At 38.2% G+C, this 26,921-nt stretch overlaps 2 protein-coding genes across 3 annotated transcripts; both read left to right on the top strand.

Annotated features, from left to right (window-relative positions):
- The first annotated feature begins 3,056 nt into the window (after nt 1-3,056).
- On the top strand, nt 3,057-19,059 carry LOC104101666 (E3 ubiquitin-protein ligase UPL2-like). Of its 2 annotated transcripts, none has more exons than XM_009609155.4 (17): nt 3,057-3,249; nt 3,434-3,550; nt 5,743-5,838; nt 5,915-6,121; nt 6,228-12,777; nt 12,923-13,968; nt 14,141-14,425; nt 14,503-14,704; nt 14,831-15,102; nt 15,186-15,460; nt 16,101-17,220; nt 17,297-17,443; nt 17,523-17,603; nt 17,680-17,905; nt 18,024-18,163; nt 18,249-18,355; nt 18,788-19,059. In XM_009609155.4, exons 2-17 carry the CDS (start codon nt 3,455-3,457, stop codon nt 18,888-18,890), a joined length of 10,953 nt encoding a protein of 3,650 aa, XP_009607450.1. In that variant the 5' UTR covers nt 3,057-3,249; nt 3,434-3,454; the 3' UTR covers nt 18,891-19,059. The 2 variants fall into 2 exon arrangements, with proteins under 2 accessions (XP_009607450.1, XP_009607449.1); XM_009609154.4 differs by having other exon boundaries at nt 12,899-13,968.
- Nucleotides 19,060-20,255: 1,196 nt separating this feature from the next.
- On the top strand, nt 20,256-23,732 carry LOC104101668 (uncharacterized). The gene is made up of 5 exons (XM_009609156.4): nt 20,256-20,457; nt 20,758-20,805; nt 20,917-21,039; nt 22,252-22,495; nt 22,593-23,732. The coding sequence occupies exons 1-5, from the start codon at nt 20,408-20,410 to the stop codon at nt 23,409-23,411; spliced, it is 1,284 nt and encodes a 427-aa protein (XP_009607451.1). The 5' UTR covers nt 20,256-20,407; the 3' UTR covers nt 23,412-23,732.
- The last annotated feature ends 3,189 nt before the right edge of the window (nt 23,733-26,921 follow it).

Here is a 26,921-nt window from a genome sequence, read left to right as displayed (position 1 = left end):
GTTAATGTAAGCGACCTATCTTAGCCTCGTCACTACTTCATTGAGGTTAGGCTCGACACTTACAGAGTACATGGGGTCGGTTATACTCATACTACACTCCGCACTTCTTGTGCAGATACCGGAGTTGGTCCCAGTATCGTACTGTAGATTTGCTCGGATTCAGCTATCAGAGGAGACTTGAGGTATAGCTGCACAGTGTTCACAGTTCTGAAGTCCCCCTTCTACTTTATTTCAGTTGTGTTTTTTTTTTCCAGACAACTTTATTTTATTCAGACCATTATTTGTATTATTCTAGAAGCTTGTGCACTTGTGACTCGTTATTTAGACATCGTTATCATTTTGGTTTGCTTACTTTAATTCAGACATTATTCCAGTTGTTTGGTTTCATTATTATTTAACTAAGATGAATTGTTAAAAATGGTTAAATTATTCTAACGTTGGCTTGCCTAACAAGTGAAATATTAGGCGTCATCATGGTCATAAAGGTGAAAATTTCGGATCGTGACATAAATAATCCCTACGACTAACGTACGCGTCGTAAACTTGAGCACAAATCAAAATTTTTACTGCTTATTTAGAACTATTTCTTGAATAGCTCAAGTCAAAATGGTATATTTTTAACATAATATTATATTTTTAAAAAGTAACTTTTTAAATCAAAAGACGAACACAGTGAAAACTTTAAATTCTTAATGAGATAACTCAACGTAAATGTAACCATTTCCCTCCTTTTATTACATTTTTCTTGTGTTGCTTGTGATTTGCATTCTTAAAACCCCTGTTAAGAATTGTTTGTAACAAATTTTACGTTTTTTTTTTTCTTTTCGAATATGTAGTAAGAATGTTTTTCTTCTTCTTCTTCTTCTTTTTTAACCTTTTAAGTAATGAGAATTGTAGAGGTTCCTCAACGTGATACGTATTAAAAAAAATTTAGAATGAGAAAAAAATGTCTTTGTGGTAACACTTTTTTGGAAAATTCGAAGTGTAAAGGGAATAAAATAAAATTTTCTCCTATAAAAATTAATGGCATTTTGGATCACAAAAGATACAAAGATTGAAACAAATCGAATCAATATGTCACATCTTCTCTATTGATGATTCTTCGATTTTTTGGAAGGTCAATATTACAGTTCGGACTATTCTAAAGAGCATTTAATATTAATAGCAAAGTTTTATTATATGACAATCGTTGTCAAATTAGAATTTCAAATATGTATTAATGAGTACATGCAAAGGTGAATATCCAGTACAGATATGGTCTCAAATTAGTTGAGAGGATTCGGGTAATAATAGTTAAATTCAATTTGAACATTTTGAATTGTTTTAGGCATATAAATTTGTGTTTTCGACCAGAAAATTACTTATCAAATAGTATTTCATTATGTTTTTTTTTTTTTATCTTTAGTAATTAATAATTAAAATTTCTTTAATTCTTGATTTTCTAGCGATTCTATGCCCACGAGATTATGATGAGTATGTAAGATGATGAAATTACTAGTTCCATACGCACAACAAGTGAAATATGTAATAATTTCAATGGTTCAAGTACTTCTCAAATAATATATTTTTTCATATAATACATGAAATTATAGAGATATTGAAAATACTCTATGAATTGTGTTATTTACGTTACAAGCAAACTAGCAAAATATGATCGTTGATCATCTTATATGATCTCGTATTCCTACAAACATCCACAGTCCCTTGAGACCTGCTAATAAATCATGCAAGTCTAAACCGTTAAATCAACAATATAGATACAAATAACACATATAGTCCAGTTCACATAGTCTCCTTATTAAGTAGAAAACTAATGAGATCTTGAAAATATTATTTAGATTTTATTACTTCCATCATAAAGAAATAATAATACAGGACCATCTTGTTAGATTTTGTTCTCCAACAAATATCCATAAGAACCTAATTATCATTGCTATATAACTAAATTCAGTGTCGGAGTTTGGAATTTAAACAAAAGAATTAATTTTTTTTTATTTATGTTAAGAAAATTCAATAACTTATGTATAAAAAAATAAATTTATTTTTGCCCTATGTATATAATATAACTTCCAGAGGAAGGGGATTCATTATAGTACAATTGAACCCTCTTGCACCCCTATGTCTCCGCCCAATTGTTAAGAATGCTACAAATATGATAATATTAATATAATAGGAATTAACCATCATCCATTTCTGGTGATGCATTCAATTTATACTTAAAATATGTAAGTTAAGCGAAAATTTGCATAATAAACAACTTCCACTCTGGGAATAAATAAATATCGATGGATATATAATCTAGATAATTTTTACATGTTCCTTTTATTGAGAACAAAATTAACTAAATATTAACAAAAACTTAAAATTTGAAATAAATTATAATTCGTACATATTCTCCTTATAATGAAAAAAATAATGAAATATTGAAAATACTGTTTGAATTTTGTTCTTACTTCCTAAGCAAACTAGTAAATGTAGGACCATCTTATATGATTTATTTATTAACAAGCATCAATAACCACTTGATAACCTAATTATTGCTCTTACGACTAAATTGTTACTATTGACGGTACAAATTCGAATAATATTAATATAATAGTGACGCCAAAGATAATTTATATATTCTCCTTATTGAGAAGAAAATAACAAGATATTGATAAAATATTTAAAATTTACAATATCTTATTCTTAAGAATAATAATATTGTTCTTTTATTACTCTTATTTTTACAAATTATCATTTTTTTTCTCGATCAATATATGTTCAATTTAAAATTAAATGCATATAACTCGTGATACTTTTAGTTTTTATTTATGATTATGAAAAGCTTATCTATATATCTTTTGTTTTTGATACACTATATCTCTTTAATTTAAAAAGAAAAAATAGAAAAATAGAAAGTAAGAAACAAAGGGAAAATTTCGAAGAGACTGGAAAAAGAGAGGACCAAATAGCAAAACCGACTTGAATCCAAGACCCTCAAAATAGAAGAAGACTCAATTTGTGTGTAAGCTCTACCGTGTATATAAGCTCTTCCCCTGTCATCGCTCCCAGGGTTAGTACTAGTTAAAACCAATTTCACACACAAAAGGCAAAAGGAACCCCCCCACCCCCCTTCGCCTCCCCCCACCATTTTCTCTTTCTTGGCCTTGGGGTTTTCCTTTGTTCTTTTCCTCTCTATAAACCCTATTTTCTGTACAGACATACACTCTCTGGATGAGTCACATATCCGCGACTTTTTTAATTCAGGTACAAATAGAAAAAAAAAATCACTTTCGATTATTATTTTGTGTATTTATTTGATCGATTTAATGTTTTATGTCTTTATTTTGATTTTTTTTTATGTATGTGAATGTTTGAAAAGTTCTTATTTTGGATTTTGGGGTTATTTTTTGCTATCTGATTTGTGTGTTTGGATTTATATATGCGTCAGTAAATACAGTAGGGGTTGAATATGACGACTTTAAGATCGAGTTTGCCGTCGAGGTTACGGCAACTTCTCTCCAGCGAAGGAGCCATTGGTCCATCTATTAAACTCGACTCTGAGCCTGTATGTACTCCTTTTACTCCTTCCCTTTTTTCATATTTTTTTTGAAGTTAGTATTTGGTTGGTGCTGCGTGTAATTAAGGGTTTTGTATCAAAATAGCTTGTTGTGGACATGCCAGTTAGGGTTTTATGAAATTACTTCACAATGTACATTTTCTTTTGTTGTTAATTTTATTTTTATTCAAGACGTGGAATGTGTGTTAGTAGGGTTTTGTCTGGAAATTGCTTGTTGGGGAGTTGAGAATTAGAAGTTAACTCATTTTAAGTGTTTATGCAATCCCTATTTTATCTGCTTTTTTGTGATTGACACGTTGAAAATCTGTCATAAGTACTGATGCCGTCTGGGTCTGAAACTTATTACATCTGTTACAAGTGTACTCGTGCCATTTGAGTCAAAAATCAGTCTTTGTTATGTATTCAGAATCTATGAAAAGCTGCGGGTTTGATTTGGTATTTGGTTACAAGATACTGAAAATATTTAAAATTGTATTACTGCTAGATATCTATTTCTTCTTTACTGATATCGACTGTTCAAGCTTGTTTGACAACTGATACTACTTACTATACAAGTCCTTGGTAAAGAAAATTATTGAAATTAATATTGAATTTGACTAGCTTGATTTTTACTATCAAGTTTGCAGCTTTGCGGCACTCCTATCAGGATATGCTAGCTCTAGATCCTAGGGTTTAAAACTGGTTCCTTTCATGGTCTTTATTTAAAAAAATAAATTGGTTCCTGTCATGGTTGATGAGAGGTTGACGTTGCAAGCTAATGTAGAAGGATATAATGTATTGGCTCTAGTGCTGCATATTAGTCGAATAATAGTTGCAGCTACTCGTGTGATGCTCACGAAATCATTGACACATTATTTTAATCACATTTGACTTTTATGGTGTGTCAAGATTAATTCAATTACGTAGTCAATGAGCGGCAAAAAAAATATATCTGCCTCTGCTCAAAGAAATCCTTGGTTGTAGCTGGCTACTGATAGGACTTTATAAAAGTAAATTGAAATCAAAGAGAACAAGTTTGGTACATCTGAGGCAGAAAATCTAAAGGAAAATATACTGGTTCATAGCATGAAAGTTTAGATTATTGAAGTTTCCTAACCACTCATAAATACTGATAAGCACTACATATTGTTACCAGGAGGATACTTTTCCCTTCCTTCTGTAGCTTGAATGCGTTCCGCGTATATGCCCACTAGTGTATATTTGAATCTTGAAAGAAACTGAAATTGAAAATCCGATGCACTTTAATTGACACAATAAAAGGACGCCTTCTTTCCTTGCAATATGGTAGATGGATGCCTACCGGTCCTTGCAAACTGAACCTTGATTAATTTGTATAAGCACTTCATAAATAGTACTTAATACATTTAGAACTCCTGAGGAAAAGCTTTGTATCTTTTCTCTATTTTCTATAAACCAGGAGAAGATGGTGTTTCAATAATGTGTTGTTTGTAGTATCTTGAATCATATCTAGTCATGGATACACGAAATTGTGGCACACTCTATGCTTATCGCCACTCTTTTTTGTGAAAGACTGGCGTTTACGTTAAATTAGCTTTATTTTTTATTGGATTTTGCATCTTCATTTCATGGGTTGCATTCTTAATACTGTTTCACTACAATCTAAACTGAGACCTACCTGGAAAAAGAGATATCTTCAAACTAACAGTGATAATAATTCCTTCCCTTATTACTTTTCAATGGGTGCTCTTTTACAGCTGAAGACGCTGGCATGGGTTAAGAACTGAAATGGTTTATCATGGTCCAAAATGGCTCTAAAGTTTTTTCCCCATTTTATGTTTCTAGCAAAGCCATGTTCCTTAACATCAATCAATACCATTGTTCATCCTCTTTTTATGTTTTATTCGGTGGAGTAGAGGTTATTCTTATCGGTGGAGTTTTAAGGATTTTTTTTTTTTTTGGGGGGGGGGGGGGGGTCTAATCATCTTTTCATGGATCTAGTAATATATACACTGTATTTAGTCATATGTAAGGAAATAACAAAGCAATATATCATCTGATTAGGGCCTTGGCTTCCCGCTGCTTGAAAGGATTTCTGTTTTCCATTACTGATTCTCTCTTGCAGTTGATGCTATTTTTATCTTTCGTGATTGTGTCCTCCTTTTCAAGTTTTTTTCTCCATTCACTTGCATGAGCTTATTGTGCATTTGTCCACATGTCAGCCTCCCAGAATAAAGGCCTTTATCGACAAGGTCATCCAATGTCCATTACAAGATATTGCAATACCTCTTTCCGGTTTCCGCTGGGAGTATGGCAAGGTGAATACATCTTACCTCTGCTTATCCTGATTTTTATGCAGTTTGGGCTTTTACTTAGTTGGACTTCTCTTTTCAGGGAAATTTTCATCACTGGAGACCATTGTTTCTACATTTCGATACGTATTTCAAGTCATATCTATGTAGTAGGAAAGATCTTCTCTTGTCTGATAACATATTAGGAGATGATAGTCCTTTCCCCAAGCAGGCAGTTCTTCAAATCTTACGTGTGATGCAGATCATACTAGAAAATTGCCATAACAAGGGTTCATTTAGTGGCTTGGAGGTAAGCTGAAGATGCTAAAACTTTTTGCTCGTTTGTGGATGAGCGTCTTAAAAATTATTCATGTGTATTGATGATGTCTGAACTTTTTTCCTTTGTTCTCTGGCAGCATTTCAAACTCTTGCTGGCTTCAACAGATCCTGAGCTCCTCATTGCAACATTAGAGACTCTTGCTGTATTAGTAAAAATAAATCCATCCAAGCTACATGCAAGTGGTAAGTTGGTTGGATGTGGTTCTATAAATAGCTGTCTCCTGTCACTCGCGCAGGGGTGGGGAAGCAAGGAAGAAGGTCTGGGCTTGTATTACTGCGTTACTGTAAACGAAAGAAGTCAGGATGAAGGCCTATCTTTGTTTCCATCCAATGTGGAAAATGATGGTGACAAGTCACTTTACCAGTTAGGCTCCACCCTTTATTTTGAGTTGCATAGTGCCAATACTCAAAACAATGCTGAAGCTGGGGATGGTGCAGTGTCAACAAACTTGAATGTAATTCACATACCTGATCTTCATGTACGGAAAGAGGAAGATATGGCGCTAATGAAGTTCTGCACTGAGCAGTACAATATTCCTCCTGAGCAAAGGTTTGCGTTGCTAACAAGAATCAGATATGCACACGCGTTCCGCTCCCCCAGGGTATGCAGGCTTTACAGCAAAATCTGTCTTCTTGCTTTCATTGTGCTTGTCCAGGCTAGTGATTCTCATGATGAACTTGCGTCCTTTTTTGCTAATGAACCTGAATACACAAATGAGTTGATCAGGATTGTCAGATCTGAAGAAACCATCTCTGGAAATGTTAGAACGCTAGCAATGAATGCCTTGGGTGCGCAATTAGCTGCTTATGCATCATCGCATGAGCGGGCGAGGATTTTGAGTGGGTCAAGCATCAGTTTTGCTGGCGGTAATCGCATGATTCTCCTAAATGTTTTACAGAGAGCAATCTTGTCACTTAACAGCTCAAATGACTTGTCATCTGTATCCTTTGTTGAAGCTGTTCTGCAGTTTTACCTGCTACATGTGATATCTTCTTCTAGTTCTGGGAGTGTTATTCGAGGGTCTGGAATGGTGCCGACTTTTTTGCCTCTAGTAGAGGATGCTGAGCCTGCACATATACATCTTGTTTGCCTGGCTGTGAAAACACTGCAAAAGCTTCTGGATTATAGTAATGCAGCAGTAACCCTTTTCAAAGATTTGGGTGGAGTAGAGCTTTTGGCAAATAGGTTACAGATAGAAGTGCACAGAGTGATTGACATGGCTGGAGATGATGACAATTCTATGATCATTGGTGAGCATTTTAAATCTAGTGATGAACAATCATATTCTCAAAAGAGACTTATTAGGGTCTTGTTGAAGGCACTTGGGTCTGCTACCTATGCTCCTGCAAATTCGGCCAGATCGCAGAGTTCTAACGATGCATCTTTACCTGCCACTTTGTGTCTGATATTTAGTAATGTGGAAAGATTTGGAGGTGATATTTATTCCTCGGCGGTTACTGTTATGAGTGAAATAATTCACAAAGACCCCACATGTTTCCCTGCTTTGCATGAGTTGGGTCTTCCTAATGCTTTTTTGTCCTCAGTGGTGTCTGGAATACTACCTTCTCCAAAAGCTCTTACTTGTGTACCTAATGGTCTTGGTGCAATTTGCCTTAATGGGAAGGGACTGGAATCGGTGAAGGAAACCTCAGCATTGCGTTTCCTTGTTGACATATTTACCAACAAGAAATACGTGGTAGCTATGAATGAAGGTATTGTCCCTTTGGCAAATGCTGTGGAAGAGCTGTTGCGTCATGTATCTTCACTGAGAGGTATTGGGGTGGATTTAATAATTGAGATTGTTAACAGTATTGCGTCACGGGGTGATGGTGAACATGCTGAGTCATCAGGGAAATCAAGTGAAACTACTGAAATGGACATGGACGCGGATAACAGGGAGAGTGTTGCATCCAGCTCATTGGTCGAATCAACTTATTCAACTGGTGAAGCTATCAGTGATGAGCAGTTCATTCAGTTGGCTGTCTTTCATGTGATGGTACTCGTTCATCGTACAATGGAGAACTCTGAAACTTGTCGGCTATTTGTGGAGAAGTCGGGAATTGAAGCTTTGTTGAAACTACTCCTACGGCCTAGTGTTGCCCAGTCGTCTGAAGGGATGTCCATAGCATTACACAGCACCATGGTCTTCAAGACTTTTACTCAACACCACTCGGCTGCTTTGGCTCGTGCTTTTTGTTCCTTTCTCAAGGATCATCTGAAAAAAGCATTGTCTGGATTTGATGTTGTTTCTGGTGCTTTTCTCCTGGATCCTAAAAATATTCCAGAGAAGACATTTTCTTCACTTTTTCTAGTTGAGTTTCTTTTATTTCTGGCTGCCTCCAAAGACAACCGATGGGTAACTGCTCTGTTAACAGAGTTTGGAAATGGTAGCAAAGATGTCTTGGAAGATATTGGTCGTATTCATCGTGAAATTCTTTGGCAGATAGCATTGCTTGAAGAATCTAAGGTTGATGTAGAGGAAGGCGATGCTGGTAAAAGTGATGAGGCGCGGCAGTCAGAATTGAGTGCAACTGATAGTGAAGAACAAAGATTAAATTCCTTCAGGCAGTTTCTGGATCCATTACTTCGCAGGAGGATGTCAGGGTGGAGTTTTGAGTCACAATTTTTTGATCTGATCAATCTATATCGTGATCTGACTAGAGCTTCTGGTCTTCAGCAACGTCAGACCACTGACGGTCCTTCAAACCTCCGGATAGAAGCTAGTCATCATTCACAACCATCAGATTCTCTTGATGATGCCGGAACCAGTAACCGAAAAGAGGACAGACAAAGGTCCTATTATCATTCCTGCCGTGATATGGTAAAATCCCTGTCAATCCATATCACCCATTTGTTTCAAGAGTTGGGCAAGGTGATGCTACTTCCATCGCGAAGGCGGGATGATATGCTCAATGTTTCAGCTCCGTCAAAATCTGTTGCTTCAACATTTGCTTCAATTGCTATGGATCACATGAATTTTGGAGGTCATGTAAGTACTTCTGGATCAGAGGCATCTGTGTCAACCAAATGTCGTTATTTTGGCAAGGTTGTTGAATTTATTGATGGGATTCTGCTGGACAAGCCTGATTCGTGCAATGCTGTTATTCTAAATTGCCTTTATGGGCGTGGGGTTATTCAGTCAGTGTTGACCACATTTGAAGCTACTAGTCAGTTACTCTTTGCCGTCAATAGAGCTCCTACTTCTCCTATGGAAACCGATGAGACACATTCAAGGCAGGATGGAGTTGAAGATGCAGACCGTTCATGGATATATGGTTCCTTAGGAAGTTATGGGAAGCTGATGGATCATTTGGTGACTTCATCTTTAATTCTATCTCCTTTCACAAAGCATTTACTAAATCAACCTTTGATAAGTGGTGATATCCCATTTCCACGGGATGAGGAGACATTTGTAAAGGTTCTTCAGTCCATGGTATTGAAGACGGTTCTTCCTGTTTGGACTCATCCGCAATTCACAGAATGTAATTATGATTTCATTGCAGCAGTTCTCAACATCATTAGACACATCTACTCTGGAGTAGAAGTCAGAAACGCAAACAGTACTGCTGCTCGCGTGTCCGGTCCTCCTCTAAATGAAGCTACAATTTCTACAATTGTTGAAATGGGGTTCTCCAGGAGTAGGGCAGAAGAGGCTTTGAGGCAGGTTGGGTCAAATAGTGTTGAGCTAGCAATGGAGTGGTTATTCTCGCATCCAGAAGAAGCAGCACAGGAAGATGATGAACTCGCCCGTGCCCTTGCAATGTCGCTTGGGAACTCTGGATCGGATGCAAAGGAAGATGTTCCCAAAGAAAGCAGCCAGACAATTGATGAAGAAATAGTTCAGCCTCCTCCTGTTGATGATTTGTTGTCAACATGCCGAAAGCTTCTACAGATGAAAGACTCTCTTGCTTTTCCTGTCAGGGATCTTCTTGTGATGATATGCTCCCAAAATGATGGTGAACATAGGTCAGCTGTGGTTTCATTTATCGTTGAACAGGTGAAGCTTTCTAGTAATGCCTCTGAGGATTGTAACAGCAGCATTCTTTCTAATCTCTTTCATGTTCTGGCTCTGATCCTTAATGAAGATACCGAGGCCAGAGAGATAGCTGCAAAGAACGGTTTGGTCAAAGTTTCATCTGATCTTCTCTCACAATGGATTTCCAGTTCATTTGATAGGGAGAAAGTTCCCAAATGGGTGACAGCAGCTTTTGTTGCTATTGATCGGCTTGCTCAAGTGGATCAGAAGTTAAATGCTGAAATTCTGGAACAGCTGAAGAGAGATGATGCTACACAGAAACCAGTTTCGATCAACGAGGACAAATATAATAAGTTGCAGTCTTCTTTGTCTCCAAAATATCTGGATGTACTGGAGCAGAAGCGGCTTGTTGAAATAGCTTGTGGTTGTATGAGGAACCACCTTCCCTCAGAAACAATGCATGCTGTGCTGCAGCTATGTGCAACTCTTACAAGAACTCACTCGGTTGCTGTTAACTTTCTGGATGCTGGTGGATTGCAGTTGCTGCTTTCCTTGCCAACGAGCAGCTTGTTTATTGGGTTTGACAATATTGCTGCTACTATAATACGACATATTCTTGAGGATCCTCAGACTCTACAGCAAGCTATGGAAGCAGAGATACGACACAATGTTGTAACTGCTTCTAATAGGCAGTCAAGTGGAAGGCTCACAGCTCGTAATTTCCTGTTGAATTTGACTTCTGTTATTCAACGGGATCCAGTGATTTTCATGCGGGCTGCTCGTTCAGTGTGCCAAGTGGAGATGGTTGGCGAACGACCTTATGTAGTCTTGTTGAGAGACCGTGACAAGGACAAAAAGGACAAAGATAGGGAGAGAGAGAAATCAGATGACAAAGATAAAGTCCAGAATGCAGATCTGAAGTCTGGTGTTGGTAATGTGAGCCATGGAGTACAGGGCAAGAGTCTTGATGCGAGTTCTAAGAATGTTAAAGTCCATCGAAAGCCACCTCATAGCTTTGTAAATGTCATTGAGCTTCTCTTGGATTCAGTTGTAAAGTTTGTTCCTCCCCTGAAAGACGAACAGGTGACAAAGGAGAGCTGTAATTCAACAGATATGGACATTGATGTGTCTGCAAACAAGGGTAAAGGAAAAGCTATCGCGTCTGCTTCTGAAGCAAGTGAAGCTGATAGCCATGAATTGTCTGCATCTATGGCTAAGATTGTATTCATTTTGAAGCTTCTGACTGAGATTTTTTTGATGTACACTGCGTCAGTTCATATTCTGCTTCGAAGAGATTCTGAAATTAGCAGTTGCATAGCTGCTCCTCAACGGAGCCCCACAGGGCACGTTACTGGTGGAATTTTTCATCATATTCTTCATAAGTTTTTACCACATTCCAAGAGTTCTAGGAAAGAGAGAAAAACTGATGTGGACTGGAGGCAAAAACTTTCGAGCAGAGCTAGCCAGTTTTTGGTGGCATCTTGTGTTCGTTCGACAGAGGCAAGGAAAAGAATCTTTACAGAGATCAACAGTGTCTTTAGTGATTTTGTTGAGCTTGAAAAAGGTTTTAGGGCACCAGCAACCGATATTCAAGCATTTATTGATCTTCTCAATGATGTACTGACTGCTCGGGCACCTACAGGTTCTTCCATCTCATCAGAAGCTTCAGCTACTTTCATAGATGTCGGTTTGGTTCAATCTCTAACTCGAGCCCTTCATGTCCTGGACCTGGATCATACTGATTCTTCCAAGGTTGTTACTGGCGTTGTAAAAGTTCTGGAGTTGGTAACAAAGGAGCATGTGCATGCGGCTGAATCCAATGCTGGGAAGGGAGAACAGTCAACAAAAACTCAGGACCTTAGTCAACCTGGGACTACTAATGATGCCTTTGCATTACAGACTAATGAAACTGCAGCACAGCCTAACGGGAATCCAGTGCCAACAGATCATATTGAGTCCTTTGGTGCGTCTCAAAACTTTGGTGGGTCTGAAGCTGTCACTGATGATATGGAACATGACCAGGATATTGATGGGGGTTTTGGTCCATCTAATGAAGATGATTACATGCATGAAAGTAATGAGGATACCAGAAATCTGGAAAATGGCCTTGAGATAAGATTTGAAATCCCACCTGATGTACAAGAGAATCTTGATGAAGATGACGATGATGAGGACGACGACGATGAGATGTCAGGCGATGAAGGAGATGAGGTTGATGAAGATGAAGAGGGGGATGAAGAAGAACAGAATGATCTTGAGGAAGATGAAGCTCATCACTTACAACATCCTGATATTGATCAAGATGACCAAGAAATAGACGAAGATGATTTTGATGAGGAGGTAATGGATGAAGAGGATGAAGACGACGAGGATGAGGAGGATGGTGTAATACTTCGACTGGGTGATGGAATGAATGGAATAAATGGAATAAATGTTTTTGACCATATTGAGGTGTTTGGCCGAGACAATAGCCTCTCTAGTGAAACTTTACATGTTATGCCTGTTGAAGTTTTTGGCTCTAGGCGCCAGGGGCGTACAACGTCCATCTACAATCTTTTGGGAAGAAATGGTGACAGCAGTGCTCCTTCACAACACCCTCTTCTAGTAGAACCCTCTTCCTCGCTACAATTGGGTCAACCACGGCAATCAGGTATCTGGACTACTTCTGGTTAATATCATAATAATTTTTCTCTGGTGTGCAATGATGTATCACGTGCTTTTGTTTATTGGTTTCAAAATAAATCTCATTAGTCCCTTCGTGCTCATGACAGAGAATATTCGTGATGCTTATTCAGATCGGAGCTCAGAAGGAACCTCATCACGGCTGGATTCTGTTTTCCGTTCTCTTCGGAGCAGCCGTCACAACCAACGGTTTAATTTATGGACTACTGATAACCAACAAAGTGGTGGATCAAATGCCTCTACTCTTCCACAGGGTTTTGAGAATATGCTTGTTTCCCATTTGAGGCGGTCAACCCCTGAGAAAGCAGCTGATCAAGATGCCACAGAGGGGTCTCTGAATAGAGGTGAGACCACCCAGTTTGCTGGTTCAGGTGAGGCAGCTGAAACTGCTGCAGCTGCTGTGGAGAACAACAGCAATAATGAGGCCAGAGATGCAACTGCCCCCTCAACAGTTCTGGATGGATCTGGCAGTGCTGATGCAACACCTGTGGCAAATGTTTCTACTCAAGGAGCAGATTCACCTGGTGGACAGTCTCAGCCTGTCGAAATGCAGTTTGAACAGAATGATGTTGCCATAAGGGACATTGAGGCAGTTAGCCAAGAAAGCAGTGGAAGTGGTGCAACTCTGGGTGAAAGTCTTCGAAGTCTTGACGTTGAAATTGGAAGTGCAGATGGGCATGATGATGGCGGAGATAGGCAAGGTGCAGCAGATGTTCGAACTAGGAGGACTAATATTTCTTTTGGAAATTCTACACAGGTAAGTGCGAGGGATGTAGCCCTTCATAGTGTATCTGAAGCTTCGGAACATCCAAGTCAAGAAGCAGAACAAAGTGGTCCAGGCGAGGAACAGCAACCTAATTTGGATGCTGATTCTCGATCAATTGATCCTGCATTTCTAGAGGCACTTCCTGAAGAGTTGCGAGCTGAGGTTCTCTCAGCTCAACAAAGTCAAGCAACTCAACCACAAAATTCTGAGCCTCAAACTAGTGGAGATATTGATCCAGAATTTCTGGCAGCCCTCCCACCTGATATCCGAGAAGAAGTTTTGGCACAACAACGGGCACAAAGGCTGCAGCAGTCACAAGAATTAGAGGGCCAACCTGTTGAGATGGACACCGTGTCGATTATTGCTACATTCCCTTCGGAATTACGGGAAGAGGTACTTCTTTAGATGAATTTCTAATCTTACGTGAACTTTAATTTCATTTACACAAACAAGTGAAATCCTGTTTTCCTATTTTTTCTTCTTCAATTCTTCAGGTTGTGATTAAAGTTTGACTCCCATTAATCTTTTTATGGCTATCTTTGGGTCTTAATATTTCATGTCTCAGGTCCTTTTGACTTCTTCGGATGCTATTCTTGCTAATTTAACACCTGCTCTTGTGGTGGAAGCAAATATGTTGCGCGAGAGGTTTGCACGGAGGTATAACCGGACACTTTTAGGTATGTATCCTAGAAGTCGTAGAGGCGACTCTAGACGGAATGAACAATTGGACAGGGCTGGTGGAACCTTTTCCCGTAGATCAGCTGGAAGTAAGCCTCTGGAGGCAGATGGGTCTCCCTTAGTTGACACTGAGGGCTTAAGAGCGTTGGTGCGGTTGCTCCGCGTCTTCCAGGTATAAACTTGGTGTGCTTAGATTGCTGATTTTTTTGCATCTATGATTTGAATGTTGACACATCTGGCCCCATGCAGCCAATCTACAAAGTCCCCCTACAGAGGCTGCTGTTGAATCTCAGTGCACATGCTGAAACAAGAGCTGCTTTAGTTAAAATCCTTATGGACTTGTTGATGCTTGATGTTGGACGGCCTGCTAATCTGAATACTGCTGAGCCCCCATATCGACTATATGGTTGCCAAAGTAACGTGATGTATTCGCGTCCTCAACATCTTGATGGTTAGACCTTAGTGCCTTGCTTCAACTTTTTGGTTGTGTATTACGTATTACTAGTCTTGCTACTGCAGTTGCTTTATTTGTTGTTGTTTTTGCCTTGTAAATTTCATTCATCTCATTGCCTTGTAGGAATTCCTCCTTTACTATCTCGTCGTGTTCTTGAGACACTTACATACTTGGCGAAGAACCATTCTTTGGTTGCAAAGACTCTACTTGAATTCAGGCTCCCTCAACCAGTGGTGGAAGGGCCAATAAGTCCAGATCAGAGACGTGGAAAAGCTGTGATGGTTGAGGCTGATGGACCGAAAAGATGGCAGCTTGAAGGACAAGTAGCTCTTGCATTGCTTTTGGGCCTCTTGAATCATCCCCTTTACTTGAGAAGTGTTGCGCATCTAGAGCAGGTAGTTTGCATAAGTGGGATGTCTCTTTGAGTAGTCATTAGTTGGTATTTCTTGCTGTCTAACAATTTCTCTTTTGGATCTAGCTGTTAAATCTGCTAGATGTTATAGTCCTGAACACCGAAAGCAAATCAAATGCACATGAAGAACCTGGATCGTCCTCTACAGAACAACCAACTGGTCCTCCAGTTCAATCTACTGCTGAGATGAATACTGAATCTCATGCAGCTTCATCTGAGGTTGAGGACAAGTCCGGAGCCTCATCCTCTGTTGCAGGCGGAGACCAAACTACTGAAAGTATTTTGCTTAGTCTTCCACAATTAGAACTTCGACTCCTGTGCTCATTGCTTGCCAGAGAAGGGTAAGCTAGTTCCTTATCCTGTAATGTGCTTATTCAAGCTGTTTGACGTTATGTATTTCTACATGCTGCTTTAGTGCTATTGCATCGATGTATTTTAAAATGTTAAATACTCTGGTTTGAACTTCAGTAGATATTGCGAAAAAAAGAAGAGCATTTCTTGTTTGATTTGTTAAGTTAAGTAGATATTACGGAAAAAAAAAGCGCATCTCTGGTTTTATTTGATAAGTTCAGTAGATAGTACTTCTTATGAGATGCTTCCCTTTTTTTTTGGGGGGGGGGGGGGGGCTATGCCATGCTCCTTTATTGAAATGTAGTTGTGAGTTGGCTGGCTTATTGATGTACTGAACTAATTTTGTACTTGCTGTATATTTTCTTTCTTTTTCAAAGGAGGACTTGGATAAATAAACTAATTGCTTAGTGTGGTGTTCTTTTCAAAATTTTCATGCATGTGGCTTCTGTATGTGGCACAAAATTATGTGTTTGGTTGCACATGCACTTACTTGAAATGTAAGACTCAACTATCCTTTTCACACGACCAAGTACATTTTGAACCTTCAGTGGTTTTTTTATACTTAATGTTGCTGAATAATATATAATTTATTCATTGTTGAAGCTGTTTAATGTTTTCTTCTTTTGCTAGTCTGTCAGACAACGCTTACTCATTGGTAGCTGAGGTACTGAAAAAATTGGTGGCCATAGCTCCCGCCCTTTGTCATTTATTTATTACTGAGCTAGCTGGCTCTGTGCAAAGCCTGACAAGATCTGCGTTGGATGAGTTAAACAAGTTTAGGGAAGTAGAAAAAGCACTGCTCAGTACCACTTCAACTGATGGCGCCGTGATACTCAGAGTTTTGCAAGCATTAAGCACTCTTGTTGCTTCAATTGGTGACAAGAACAAGGATAATGAAATTCCTTCTGAGAAGGAGCATGGTGCTACTGTCAACCTGGTTTTGGACATTAACACAGCTTTAGAACCTCTATGGCAGGAGCTGAGCACTTGCATTAGCAAAATAGAGTGTTTTTCTGAAACAGCAACCAACCTGTCACACTCATCCCTTGTTACCACATCTAAACCTTCTGGAGCAATGCCTCCACTTCCAGCAGGCACACAAAATATTTTACCGTACATAGAGTCCTTTTTTGTGATGTGTGAGAAGTTGCATCCTGGACATTTGGGTGCAGGGCAGGATTTTAGTATTGCTACAATTCCTGATCCAGAAGAAGCAACTGCTTCTGCTATGCAGCCGAAAACACCTACATCTGCAACGAAAGTTGATGAGAAGCACATTGCTTTCGTAAAATTTGCAGAGAAGCACAGGAAACTTCTTAATGCTTTTGTGCGGCAGAATCCTGGCCTACTAGAGAAGTCTTTCTCCATCATGCTGAAGGTTCCTCGTTTTGTTGATTTTGACAATAAAAGATCCCACTTTAGATCTAAGATTAAACATCAACATGATCATCATCACAGTCCTCTGAGAATTTCTGTAAGAAGAGCTTACATACTTGAAGATTCATATAATCAGCTGCGCATGAGAACAACTCAAGAATTGAAAGGGAGGTTGACTGTTCATTTCCAAGGGGAAGAAGGGATTGATGCTGGGGGACTTACTAGGGAATGGTATCAGTTGCTGTCCAGAGTAATTTTTGATAAGGGAGCACTGTTGTTTACTACAGTTGGCAATGAAGCAACATTTCAGCCAAATCCCAACTCCGTGTACCAAACTGAGCACCTTTCATACTTCAAATTTGTTGGGCGAGTTGTGAGTACCTGCTTTTTTCTGTTTTGCTTGAGTCATTCAGTTTAACAATATCTCATGTGCTTTATGTACATCCCAGGTTGGGAAGGCATTATTTGATGGTCAACTTCTTGATGTTCATTTTACACGATCCTTCTACAAGCATATATTGGGCGCTAAAGTGACATATCATGATATTGAAGCTATTGATCCTGACTACTACAAAAATTTGAAATGGCTGCTTGAGGTAGCGTCTTCTGTTTTCTTAGCGATTGCGGATATGCTGCTTAAATATTTATTCTGCTCACGTTTCTTGCTTTGTACAGAATGACATAAGTGACATTTTAGACCTTACATTCAGCATTGATGCTGATGAAGAAAAGTTGATACTTTATGAACGCAATGAGGTATGAGTTCTTTAGCGAGGAGTGAAATTTCAACATTTTTGTTTCAGAAGTTCTGATTGAAATTTGTATAATGCAGGTTACCGACTACGAACTGATTCCGGGTGGCCGAAATAAAAGAGTTACTGAGGAAAATAAGCAACAGTACGTTGACTTAGTTGCTGAACATCGGTTGACGACTGCTATCCGCCCTCAGATAAATGCTTTTCTAGACGGATTCAGTGAACTGATTCCGCGGGATCTCATTTCTGTTTTTCATGATAAGGAACTCGAGTTATTAATTAGCGGTCTACCAGACATCGATCGTATGTTTCACTATTCCTTTATTTGCTACTTGATGCTGTAATCCTGCTGTAGATAGTTATTTGTCAATATCAAGAAAGAAGAGTTGCTCCTTACATGTGATATTCCCTTGCTTTGCAGTTGATGACTTGAGGGCAAATACAGAATATTCTGGATACAGCCCAGCATCACCAGTTATTCAGTGGTTTTGGGAAATCGTTCAAGGTTTTAGCAAGGAAGACAAGGCTCGCCTTCTACAATTTGTCACTGGGACCTCAAGGGTAGTTTGTTGCTTTTATTTGATTACAGTTTCATGCTTTATGTCTCCTGCAATCATCTCGAACAAGTTTTTGTCAACTTCTCCAGGTGCCATTGGAAGGGTTTAGTGCACTACAAGGAATTTCAGGTTCCCAGAAATTTCAGATCCACAAGGCTTACGGCAGTCCTGATCACTTGCCTTCAGCACATACATGGTAATTACTTTTATCATCTGAAATGAAACTATGATTGTCCTTTTGGTTTTCATTCTAATTTTATTAGCTGAAGAAGATCCATGCTGCTCCCTCTGCAAATTAGTTCTCTTTCTTTCCTTTGTGTGCATCCTAATTTACTGCAAGGATGAATTGGCAGCTTTTCTATGAGATAGGAAAGCTTTCTTAAATGAGTATTTAAATCTAATGCAGAGTAATATTATATGAAACTGTCCTAATCTTGGATTACATCTCAACTACTGACATCAATTTGTTCACGTCATCTAATGACTTCTTTCTTTATCCATTTGACCTGGCTCCATCTTTGATCAAAGGAAGCCATTGAGATTGGACAGATTGTTTTGTATTTTATTCCTTTATCGTCGTTAGTTATTTACTGCGAACACATTTCTAATGTTTATTTGCTGGGCGCAGTTTCAACCAGCTTGATCTACCAGAGTATCCCTCTAAAGAGCACCTAGAGGAGAGGCTACTGCTTGCCATTCATGAAGCCAATGAAGGGTTTGGATTTGGTTAACACCGGTGGTCTCTGAATTAGATTCTGTAGATAATTTCCATGTTAGAAAAGAGAATTTTTTTTAACAGGAGAACAGTCCAAGGGCATTTTAAGTCTGTGAGATACCTGTCTATAATGCTGTACAGTCTATTTGCTATGCCAAATGATTCTGGCGGTTTTCTTTTGCCAATCGTTTATTTATCCGTTTTGAGATTTTTTAACGTCGGGTGCGACATCATTTTTCTGTAATCGCTGCTCATCATGTACCTCAAGACCAATTGCGATGCAGACCAAGGTTATATAATGGTCGATCCTTACCGAAACTTGGGCTGCGTTAATGCGTTTTCCACCCGTGTTACACGATTAGGATTTCTCGGGTGCTTTATAGTCGGATCAAAACTAAATTAAGCTAGGGTAGAGTTTATGGTGTTACTCCGGCAATATCACTACCCTTACAAGTAAAGAAAACTAACAATTAGAACCCAAAAAATCTATTGATTCAACTAATTTAGATTCTAGAAATACGCTTTCTACCATCGGTTTTTTTATTCTTAGAGTTCGAACTTGAGATTTTGATGTTTATCTCCCATTAGTTGTTATATATGCTTTTCATAAGCAAGACTGACCTAGAAAGCAGGAAAAAATAATTAGCGTTTGTTACTGATCAATTTTTGTGTTGTTTGCAAACTCTATTTGTTTATGCTATTGTTCAAACTAAGTTTTTGATGTTATATTACATCATTATAATGTAAAAGAAGGAAATAACACTCTAAAATTCAAATGACATGTTAATTATGGGGAAAAACCCGAAGAAAAAAGATATATTCAAAATCTTTGGCATAAAGCGAAATTTTATTAAGAACCATAATTGGAGAACCTCAATAATATTAATATCCCCATCCTTTTAAAGTCTCATTATTACTAACAAAGGCTTACAATCAATGTGGTGGTGAAAGGATATAATTCCCCTACTCTTAACCAAAATATTTGTGTTTGAGTTTTGGGAATCGAAAAAATCTTAATAGAGAACATTTCCCTTTTTAATGAATTTTACACGACGTAAATCTGAATTAGTCGAGACCCTGATGCTATCTAACACGGGGTGAAAAATCAGGAGGGGAGAAAATAAAAACAAAGGATTGGTAGAAAATTGACGGTGCATCTCAACTTGATACACCTTCCCTTATGTGATAATCTCTTCAGAGTTCCTTCTTTTTTTTTTTGTGAGAATTATTGTTTGCTTGATATGAAGTTAAGTTTCTTACCAAACACCTCCTCCCCCCACCACCACCACAAAGCCACCCCTTTTTCCTTATTGGATAATTGACCAACCATTGACTCTTAGCCTGAAAGGCACAAAGTCTATGCGTTTTCCTTTCCCACTGTAAACTATTTGCCCTTTGCTTTTCCAAAGACCAATCAAATTTTAAGACATGCATGAATAATAAAGAAAAAAGAAGAAGATACTAACAAAATTAAAATTTTGTATAACAAGGAAGCAAGAACTTGGAAACAGCACGGCAGTGAGTCAGTAAACAATGGGTCTGATCAACTTTCTTCTGATTTCAGCCAAAATTTTGCTCTCTTGGTAAGTATTTTCATAACTTCCATTCCTCTGCCACTTAGTAATTCTTCCTATTTTTTTTTTTATCTTTTTCTTGACCAAAAAGACACAATCTCGATTGCTTTGTTTAAGATTTTGGAGTTAGTTAGTAGTTGTGGCACATTGTTCTCTTGTGGGGTTGTCAATTGTTTGTCCTATTTTTCAGGAACTTGTTATTTGTTAAGCCCTTTCTATATATACACATGTGGAAAGAGAAAATAATTTTAGCCTTCTAAGTTTTGCTTAGATCAGCTGCTCATGTCTTAATTTTTTTTTTTCCAACAGTTCTTTTTGGATAGTCTGCAGACCATCAGTGACATTGCTGTGTCCTCTGTAAGTTAGAAAAAGAATTACTTAATTTTCTCTTATTTCTTTGAATTTTTGCTGGATATGTGAACTGGGATAGTTAGCCTTTTCTATATTGTGCTATTCTTGACTAAGCAGATATGCATCAATTCGGGCGATAGAGAGTGATAAAGCATCCAGCTACCAAAAGTGTCTTCAATATTGGGTCCTATTTGGATTAACCACTGTATTGGAGTTGACTCTTGCAAAGCCTTTGACAGGGTAATCTTTCATTTGCTTTTATATACAGAAATGTTTTTAGACTTCTTATATGCAAGCTATCCACCTTCGGACAAGGGCGAAGCTACATTGCCCTAAGGGTGGTCAATTGACTACCTTTTGTCGAAAATTTAGACCGTGTATATAGGGAAAATATTAGGTTTTAGAGGTATATAATATATAGTGAACGACAAGAGTGGGTTGCTCTAGTGATGAGCACCATCCACTTCCAACCAAGAGGTTGTGAGTTCGAGTCACCGCAAGAGCAGGGTGGAGAGTTCTTGGAGGGAGGGAGCCAAGGGTCTATCGGAAACAGCCTCTCTACCCCAGGGTAGGGGTAAGATCTGCGTACACACTAACCTCCCCAGACCCCACTAGTAGGATTATACTGGGTTGTTGTTGTTGTTGTTGTATAATATATAGTGAACATCCTTTGTCGGGAAGCTAGCTTGTGGCAATGGATTTATCCAAGTCCTCCTTTGAAAAAGAAATTGTGGTTTATCGAGTAAGAATCTAGTTCTATTCATCGTAGCAAGTTGTGTAAGTTTGGCAGTATCAGCTTATTCGGGACATATATTTGTGTCTCGAGTTGTGCAGACCAGCTGTAACTGATGGCTGAAACTAAATGGCTTATTACAGATCGATACTGTATAGGCATAAGAACTTCTAAAATCCAGCCAAGGTTGCGGCAAAGGCTCATTTCAGAGCTACCATTTTTTGGATGGGTGAGAGAGAACACTCAGCATCTGCAATAACAGCTGAGTCACATAATGTGTTAACCACTACACGAATATAACACATATCTCATGTTTTTACATGATAATATAAAGAGCTTAAATGCATCATCATTGTATTGGTTAATCTATCCATTACCTGTTGGGTGGGGCCTCTAGCAAAAGCCCTCGTTGAGGCACATCCATTAGAAAGTAAAAAATCTATGATTGTTTTGCATGAAAATGAAAGAGAAAGATTGTTTTAGCTAGAGCTTCGCGGTATATCAAAGCTTTTGGTTCTCTTGACTACTAACTTTATCACTTAGAGATGACATTTTCTTTTTTATGAGGAAATGTATGGATTTATGTTTGCAATTACAAATTCAGAACCTTATAGCAAGTTGTAGTTGAGCTCTTGGCTGTTCTTTCGTGCTCATTCCATGGCTCTGACCAAGCTTTTATCTAATCTGAAGGACATATTTCACTGTGTTGCTTTCTTCAGGTTTTCAGTTTGGCTTTATGCAAAAGGATTAGCATCCCTCTTGCTCGTGATGCCTCAGTTTAGTGTTGCTTCTTATGTGTATATGCACTTTGTTAAGCCACATGTTTCCCCAAATCCACACGTGGAAAAGGTCACGGAAAAGAATGATTGCATACCCACGAAAATCAGTGATTATATTGATGCAGCACCGATATATGTTGAACAGGAGGAAAAGGACAACCTGCAAAGTTTGGTCAATTATGAGGTAATCATAGTTTTCCGCAGCAAACGCCTTCTCATATGCTGACAGTAACATGTTCATGAACCTTTTGGTTATTCTGTTGTTTATAATTCTGTTTCAGGTTGAATCTTCTCCTACGAGTGATCGGCCAATTTATCCTAAGAAAGTTCAGATGGACTGGAGCTGCGCTTTATGTCTTGTGAGCACTTCCAGTGAGAGATGTCTAAAGCAACACATCCAAGGTAGGAAGCACAAATTGAAGGAAGAAGAAGAAGAAGAAAGGAAACACGAAATGATAGCAAGTAAAATATCCAAATTTGCTTCAAAGTTAGAGGGAAATTATCTAACAGATTTACTTGAGAGTTTGAGCCGGCTAAAATCTGAAAAGTTTGTGGAACTAAGAGGTTTTAATTTACCAATGAGAAGACCAGTTAAGTACTGCACTTGGAAAAAGCCTGAGTTTGGATGGACAAAGCTAAATACAGATGGATCTATAAACCGAAAAAATTCTGGTCTTGGTTGTTTGCTTCGCGATGATGAAGGTGTTCCTTTATGTGCTTGCATCTCTAAGGTTCTGCGTGGAGATATCTTCTTGGTTGAGTTACTAGCTATTTGGAGAGGTCTTACACTTGCTGCGAGTATAGGGATCAAAATGATATGGGTAGAATCCGACTCAATGAGTGCAGTGAAAGCCATTAACAAAGAGCAGCCATATAGTCAGAAGGCTAGTAGCTGTCTCATACACATTTGGAAAATCTTGAAGAAGTTTCAAAAGTACCAAGTTACTCATTCGTGGCGCGAAACAAACAGAGCAGCTGATTATTTATCAAAGATGGATATATCAGGAAGTGACATTGTTATTTGGCCTAGAGATTTTCCTAGTTCCCTTTGCAAATTTATTGCAGAAGATGCTCAGGGAAGTTGGTACCTTAGACGGTAAGCCCATCAAACGCGGCAGGAGCAAAACCATATTTAAGACAAGATTTAGAATTACAGCGTAGCTGTTATATATATCAGCTCTTGTTCCTAACAGAAGACTACCACCTGGAAAGTTGCAGGTTCGCAGTACATTATAAGGTAATTTATTTTTCTTTCTGAAACAATGATGGTGGTGTCTGGCCCAACTTGTACGGACTTCGACTAATTTACTGTGTACCTGCTACCATGTAACTTTGCCTACCGGCACATTATGAAGTAAATACTCTCTAACTGTGAAGGAGTAGAAGGTCCATATGTTGGCAAATGCATCTTAGTCTTGTGATGTGCTTCTTGTAAACAAGTAAACACAACCAAGCTTCTCAAACATTGACAAGTGAGCACTGAGCAGAACTATAATCTCAATATTTTAAAGCGAGTCCAACTCAAAAATAGAATTCTTAACCCCTTTACATTTTGAAAATCCTAATTTGCAGTTTTTATTTAATCAGATATAAAATGTAGCATACCAGTACTTGCAAGAAAACCAGGAATATTAATATTTGAAAAAGGAAAAAGCTCCAACACGAGCGATTTATATTAGAATCTGGAATTGAATAATATTTACGGCAGTACATTTTTCTCCTTTTTTTATGGCCAAGTCATCCTAAATATTTTGCAAATTAAATATATACGATCACAGGAGTAACATATAATATTGAAATGGACTTAATGTATTATTTCCGATAAACTTTTGGAACTTATATAGAGCTTTCACGTATTTATGATAAGTTGACCAATTTATTTAAACTATGTCGAGTATTGTTTGGCCCCTTTTTTTCAAGCGGCAGCCAACAAACATGGAATATCATGAAATTGTCATGTAACAACGCACCACAAGATTAAACGATATTTTTTATATGTTATACACACCTCTAATAAATTCTGATGTACATAAAATAAAACGGAGAGGGTAATAATATTCTTGGTCGAACTCAATCGACGACTCAGGCACAGAATCATGTTGTTATGTAAATTACTCATTTGTATTGACCCTGAGAGGACTCCATTTTTAAAACCAAATTATTGAGTACAGGTGAATCTTCATACATAGCTAGCGTTTGGTCATTCTGGACATGCACTTTAGGTAAAACAAAAATTTAAAGTTTTGTGAGTAAAAAACTTCAAAATTTTCAAAAATTACTCTAGAGCTGTTTTTGAGTTTTGAAAATTTTATTTTCAAAATCAACCAAAAATCTCCCAAATCTTATGGCCAAATGGGAGCGTTGTTATTTATAGGAAAACGTAGCTATTTGAGGAACATCATCATTCAACTCCTGCTAGGCAGGAATAAACAGGCACACACACCAAGCAGAAGTACAAGCGAATATACTGGTCGGCCTAAATACACGGTTATATATTAGAATGATTATACACGAATTATGCATATATTATAGATTCAAATTTAATTTGGGTAGATTAATTCTACTTGATTCATTTTGCTATGCAGGCTCCATCTAGAGTTGACGGAGGATGCATAAAGATTAAGCGTAAAAGGAACATTGCAAACGAGATATACTTAAGTAGGCGCAGTAATACGACCAATTCATAAATTTATTGCGATGCCAAACATAAATAAGAATTATCAGACTCTTCACTAACTGAAGAGCTAGTAGATATAATTAAATGCCAGTACCAACCATAAATGACAACCTAGGGATAACTAAACAAAGCTACTCATATCAAACGAAACTAGTCGTCATCATAATATTAAGGTGGGACAAGGTCCGGTCCGTTCGGCAATTGCAAGACTAAGCAATCAATCCAGTGGTAGGGTTTCTGCCAGTGATATTAAACGCGAAAAACGCAAAAGAGCTCTAACGTCAGGGCTTTAAGCGTAAAGCACGGGCTTTAATGAATATGTATGTGTAGTCCAAGACTAATATTTATAAGCATGAATACAAAATATATGGACAAAAAAATTGAAGAAAATTTATGATAAAATGATATATCAATTGCTTAGTGTCCCTCTCCATCATTACGGTCATTGACAAGGAAAAGTATGATTTAGAGCCTTGATGACAACACTGAAGCACCTGCTAAGCGAGGTGAAGCGCTCAACATGTTTTGAGTCTCGCTTCAGGACTTAAGCGCGCCTTTGATAACACTGGTTTCTGCGACAGTCACACATCATATCCATGTAAAACTGGCACTTGCTTAGGTCACTTCCATTGACGTTGAGTGAAAGAGGACTTCACAATTAATTCAATCAAACACCCTACCTTTTGACTATGATTGATGTCGACAATTAAGCATGAACACACAAATTTCACATTCTTCCCGTTTTTAAATAGCCTAAGTATACTCAATGTTATTGAACCAACTCAAGCAACCTCTCCACAACCACCTTACCTCAAGAGACGACTCGTTACCACTAAGCATATTCAACTCACGCACTCACCCAACACAAGAAAGTGTACAACATTACCAATCCGTCATGAGATCAAGTGCCCTCACCACAAGCAAAAGAGTGAATATCAAAAAGGTCCACAAATTTAAATATGTCATTGAACATAAATTAAGGACATCACACAATTGAACAACATTCACTCACTCTCACAAAGAATTCATGTGCATCCCGTGGTCGTACCATAAGCTTGCCCGTAGTGTTCATCTCTACTAATCTAAGCTAGCTAAATCTAGGATCAATTAGAACTTTAAGGTTGTAATGTAGGCTAAGGGACAGGTAGGATACATTTAGGAATATTGACTAACCCCCCTAAGCACTTTAATACACTACACTCACAATTCAAGCGTAATTTCTTCTCAACCCATTCACTTGTCATACACCATAACTAACATAGCACTCTTTTCCATCAAGCACCTCTATGGTTTCACTAGCACGAGTGAGAAGGATTAGGAGGTGTGTCTTTCTACATTAGTTGAACTTTTGTTTGCTCTTTCTTGCAAAATTTTTCCTCTTTTTTTCTTTTTGTTTTCTTTTTCACACACTCCATACATTGAAGTTCATAAGCTAGTGATCTTTATTCACAATTTTAGTGCACCTTAAGGGCCCTTCCATGGTTCCACTTGAAAGCCACTTCCTAATCTCTCACCTTACTTCTTTTAACGACTAAGTGCCTTAGGAGGTAAAGGTTCAACAATCTCAAATTAAGAACAACTAGGAGTACGACTTGTAATGTGGTTTGCCAAGGAAACGGTCTATAGGCTTAAAGGGGCTAGCAATGGGAAAATTTTATTTGTCAGTGACAAACACCTTTATGGTCAAGCAAGAAACGCCTATGTCATCTCCTAGACTAGCACAACTTAATGATTTCGCATTGATTAACACACGGGGCAAGTTCTAGACTACACAGGATAGCACAAAATATCAACAATCCTTACACACACATGGCACTTGACTCACTCAAGACGGTTCTGTGTGACTCTCAGGTCAAGCAAGCATATCAAGTTGAGAATTTTTAAGCAACAATGCACTAGGTGACATACAAGTCAATCAACTGAGGAAAAGGCG

This window comes from Nicotiana tomentosiformis, chromosome 4 (assembly GCF_000390325.3).
Source record: "Nicotiana tomentosiformis chromosome 4, ASM39032v3, whole genome shotgun sequence".
NCBI classification, from domain to species: Eukaryota; Viridiplantae; Streptophyta; class Magnoliopsida; order Solanales; family Solanaceae; genus Nicotiana; species Nicotiana tomentosiformis.
This window is presented reverse-complemented; position numbering and strand designations above follow the sequence as displayed.

Excerpts from the sequence above, each read along its gene's own strand:
- LOC104101668 (XM_009609156.4), top strand. The coding sequence starts at position 20,408 with ATGGGTCTGATCAACTTTCTTCTGATTTCAGCCAAAATTTTGCTCTCT. Across the intron at positions 20,458-20,757 it reads GCCAAAATTTTGCTCTCTTG|TTCTTTTTGGATAGTCTGCA; the intron begins GTAAGTATTTTC and ends TTTTTCCAACAG. Across the intron at positions 20,806-20,916 it reads GTGACATTGCTGTGTCCTCT|ATATGCATCAATTCGGGCGA; the intron begins GTAAGTTAGAAA and ends TTGACTAAGCAG.
- LOC104101666 (XM_009609154.4), top strand. The coding sequence starts at position 3,455 with ATGACGACTTTAAGATCGAGTTTGCCGTCGAGGTTACGGCAACTTCTC. Across the intron at positions 15,103-15,185 it reads GTGTTGCGCATCTAGAGCAG|CTGTTAAATCTGCTAGATGT; the intron begins GTAGTTTGCATA and ends TTTTGGATCTAG. Across the intron at positions 17,906-18,023 it reads CGGTCTACCAGACATCGATC|TTGATGACTTGAGGGCAAAT; the intron begins GTATGTTTCACT and ends CTTGCTTTGCAG.